Here is a 4,272-nt window from a genome sequence, read left to right on the forward strand (position 1 = left end):
TACTGATTCATGAGCATAGGAGATCTCTCCATCTTTCGACATCGTATTCCATTTCTTTCTTCAAAGACTAAGTTTTTATCATACAAGTCTTTGACTTGTTTGGTTGGTTAGAGTTACTCCAAGGTAGCCTATATTATTTGGAACTATTGTGAAAGGTGTTGTTTCCCTGATTTCGTTCTCAGTCCGTTTGTATACAGGAGGGCTACTGTTTGTTTTGTTTTCTTCTTTTGTTTTGTTTTAGTTAATTTGATATCTAACTACTTTGCTGAAAGAGTTTATTAGTTGTAGGAGCTCCCTAGTGGAATCTTTAGGATCCTTATGTATACTATTATATCATCTACAAATAGAGATATTTCACTTCTTCCTTTCAATTTATATCCCCTTGATCTCTTTCTGTTGCCTTATTGCTCTAGCTTTCAAGTACTTATTGATGAATAGGTATGGAGATAGTGGAAAACTTTGTCTTGTTTCTGATTTTAGTGGAAATGCTTTGAGTTTCTCTCCATCTAAATTGATGCTGGCTATAGGTTTGCTGTAATTTGCCTTTATTGTATTGAGGCATGCCCCTTGTACCTATAATCTCCCCAGGACTTTTATCATGAAAGGGTGTTGGATTTTGTCAAAGGCCTTTCTGCACCTAATTAAATGATCATGTGGTTTTTGTCTTTCAGTTTGTGGTTTACATTCATCAGTTTTCATATATTGAACCATCCCTTATATCTCTGGGATGAAGCCTACTTGATCATGATTGTGGTGGTGTTTTATTTGTGCCATAAAAAATAAAGCTTGCCTGAAGATCAGAGTGCAGAACTTGCTACACTAGTTAGCCATAGAGGCCGGACAGTGCTGACACACACCTCTAATTCCAGCCCTCAGGAGACAGAGGCAGATGAATCTCTGCGAGTTCAAGGCTATGTTAGGCTACACGAGACTGAATCAGTCTAAAAGAAAAACAGAGCCAAGTGTTTCATACCTTTAATCCCAGCACTAGGGAAGTAGAGATGGGAAGTGATATGGCTGGGCAGAGAGAGAAATATATAGCAGGAGAAGACAGGAGCTCAGGATTCAGACTGAGGTTTCATAGAGAAAGCATTCAGTCTGAGAACTTGTAGGGAAAGGATACCTCATTCAGTCTGAGGATTTCATAGAGGTAAGAACTTGTGCCTGTCTACACTGTCTCTCTGATCTTTCAGCTTGCATCCCCTAATATTTGACTCCAGGTTTTTATTATTAAGATCAACTAGAATTCATGCTACACATGATAGATGATTTTTTGATGTATTTTTTGATTCAGTTTGCCAGTATTTTATTGAGAATTTGTGCATCCATGCTCATAAGGGAAATTGGTCTATAATTTTCTTTCGTTGTTGGATCTTTATGTAGTTTGAGTATCAGGATAACAATAGCCTTGTAAAACAATTCGGGCAATGTTTCTTCTGTTTCTGTTTTTGTGGAATTGTTTGAGCAGTATTGGTGTTAATTTTTTTTGAAAGGCTGATAGAATTCTGCACTAAAACCCTCTAGCCCTAGGCTTTTTTGTTTTGTTTTGTTTTTCATGGGGGAAATAACTTTTAATGACTGCTACTTCACTAGGGATTATATGTCCATTGGAATTGCTTATCTAGTCTTGATTTAACTTTGGTAAGTGGTGTGTATCAAGAAAATTACACGTTTCTTTTAGATTTTCCAATTTGTTGAGCACAAGTTTTCAAAGTATTTCCTTATGAGTCTCTGTATTTCCTTGGTGTCTTTGATTTTGGCCCTTTTTCATCTCTAGTTTTGTAAATTTGCCTCTACAGGTGGACAGGTTCAGGGAAATTGCCATCACCATGACTGTTTCGTTCCTTACAGCAGGTCTTCTGTGGTCCCCGGTTTGTCCACAACTGACTCTGTTCTAGGTCCTGTTTGCCTAGTTATAGTGCTGCAAAGAGGACCATGGGCACTTAGCTCTCTGTCCTTCTCAGTCAATCCTCCAATTGTGCCCTGTAAGATTATTTCAGGATATCTCTCAACAGGTGATTAAGGAAGAAAATCTACAGAAAAACAGTCAAGAAGTTGGTACCTACATGATACTCAAGTTTGCTGAGCTGCGGGAGGAATTCGAGATCGTTGGGGATGTCCGAGGCAAAGGCCTTATGATCGGAATAGAGATGGTTCAAGACAAGGTAATACTCAACAGCTGTTTGGGTAGCTGTGTGGGGCCAGTGGCAGGTAATATAGACGCTAGTAGGGTCAGATGCATACATGTTATCCAAAACTAAGAAGCTGTGGATTACTATATGTAATGCACTTCTAAGGCCCATGGGAATGGTGGGAAGGAAGTCCTGAGGGAACAGCAAACTGACTCATGGGAAGGAACCCTCCTCTACCTCAGAGGCTGACCTACGGGCAACATCATGGCTTACACATCTAAAAGTCACAATTATGATGAGCCCTATGGCTGATCTGTGAAGGACACTGGGGAGACGGGAGCAGCAAAACCACCTGAAATGTATTAAGGAGGATTGGAAGAGATCCCAAGACAGTCACCTATGGCTCATTTTTAAAATGATCCACGCTAAGGCTTTCTAGTATACCAATTTGTCCTACCAGAAGGCCCATGTCTTTGTAGTGTGAAAGGTCCCCGGATAATACAGGAACACTTAGGTTTGAAATGAATAAACTAGAGGGAAATAGTTGTGCTCGTAGACTGGAGATGCAGGGACACACAGAAATGATGCAAACTCCAGCCCAAAGTCACCAGAGTTGACGCAGCATGTCTGAGCCCTAGGTACAAGACCAACCTCAGTGCCTAGAAATGTGGCATGCCCTCCTGGCTCCCAAGCACTTACGTTTCCTGACCCTAAGTGTTGGAGTCTTGGGGGAAGAGCAATTTCACAAACACAGACTTAGCTGCACACCAGCCCCATGGCCACGCTGTGGCCCGAGGAACACTTAGCTGCATTTGCTCTTTGGAAACTTCGAAGCCACTTCCTGGACCTTGGAATGAACCCTTCAGCTCCGCAAAGCACCATAAAGAGTTGAAAGGAATTTCAACACCACCAAAACAGATCCCAAATGAGGTATTAAAGGACCAACCCCCCAGGGTAGCCTTTAGCAGGGCCAGGATTCACTGACAGCCTGCATGGAATTTCATTTAGTCTTTGGGAATTTTTTGGATGAAAGAGAATAAAAACCAATACTTTTAATACCCACTCACCCCCCAAATCCTCAGGCTCAGTAATTAACAGCTTTATTTAATTAGGGAGATATTGGTTGCTTGAGTTTTGTTTTGTTGTGGTTTTTCCTGGGCCCCGTGCCTGGGGACATCATTCTTCAAACCACTGAAACACCAAATAAAAAACGATTTTTAATTTATTCCCAGATGAGCCGCCAGCCTCTTCCTAAAACTGAAGTGAATCAAATCCATGAGGACTGCAAAGACATGGGGCTCCTCGTGGGCAGAGGGGGCATTTTTTCTCAGGTAAGAGAAGGACTGCCTGTCAGGTAGGGTCTTCCTGGTGTGTCACTGTGCTAGGGGACCCAGCTGTACTTCCCCCATGTTCTGATTGATGCTCAGGAGAAATGGACAAGAGACAGCTGCTGCCACTAGAGGGGGATGTGGTAAAGTGATTCAGTTACCATTTTTTTTTTGTGGGGGCCAAAGAGAGATATTAGAAAGGCCACACAAACTAGACAACACGCAGCATAGATGATAACAGAGTTATAACATTCATGCAACTGATACATACATATGCACTGTATTGTGTATGAATTAGTTCTAACCCCTGAGAAAACAATCACAGTCATTCTTAACTCCTCTCTGAAGTCTGTGTGTGAATCGGTTCAGTTTTAGTGGCCATTACAGCAGACAGCAATCTAAGATCCACCGCTGCCCTCTATGATGCTACAAAGAAAGATCAGAGACCATGCTAAACATGGTCCCTTGTACAGAGCTCAAGACCAGCCACTCAGTGTCCTTCACCCTCAGCAGGAATATTCTAAAAAAGGGATCACCCTTCCCACTTCCTGGAAGTTAAACCCATTCGACTGTCAGGACCCTGGTCTGACCATGTACTACAAGAATGAGATGATGATGGTGTGGTGATGATGATGAGGATGGTGGTGGTGGTGGTGATAATGATAAGGATGGTAGTGGTGATGATGATGGTGGTGGTGGTGTTGATGATGATGAGGATGGTGATGATGATGATGATGACGGTGGTGGTGGTGATAAGGATGGTAGTGGTGATGATGATGGTGGTGGTGGTGTTGATGATGATGAGGATGGTG

General features: G+C 42.1%; 1 protein-coding gene across 2 annotated transcripts in view; it reads left to right on the forward strand.

The window, feature by feature from the left end:
- Positions 1-4,272, forward strand: part of Agxt2 (alanine--glyoxylate aminotransferase 2) — a 43,740-nt gene that overhangs the window by 35,868 nt on the left and 3,600 nt on the right. For both annotated transcript variants that reach the window (XM_005356624.2, XM_005356625.2), the window contains exons 12-13: positions 2,016-2,165; positions 3,365-3,463. In XM_005356624.2, coding sequence (XP_005356681.1) covers positions 2,016-2,165; positions 3,365-3,463 — 249 coding nt within the window. The remainder of the gene's footprint in view (positions 1-2,015; positions 2,166-3,364; positions 3,464-4,272) is intronic.

This window comes from Microtus ochrogaster, chromosome 19, assembly GCF_000317375.1.
Source record: "Microtus ochrogaster isolate Prairie Vole_2 chromosome 19, MicOch1.0, whole genome shotgun sequence".
Classification (NCBI taxonomy): Eukaryota; Metazoa; Chordata; class Mammalia; order Rodentia; family Cricetidae; genus Microtus; species Microtus ochrogaster.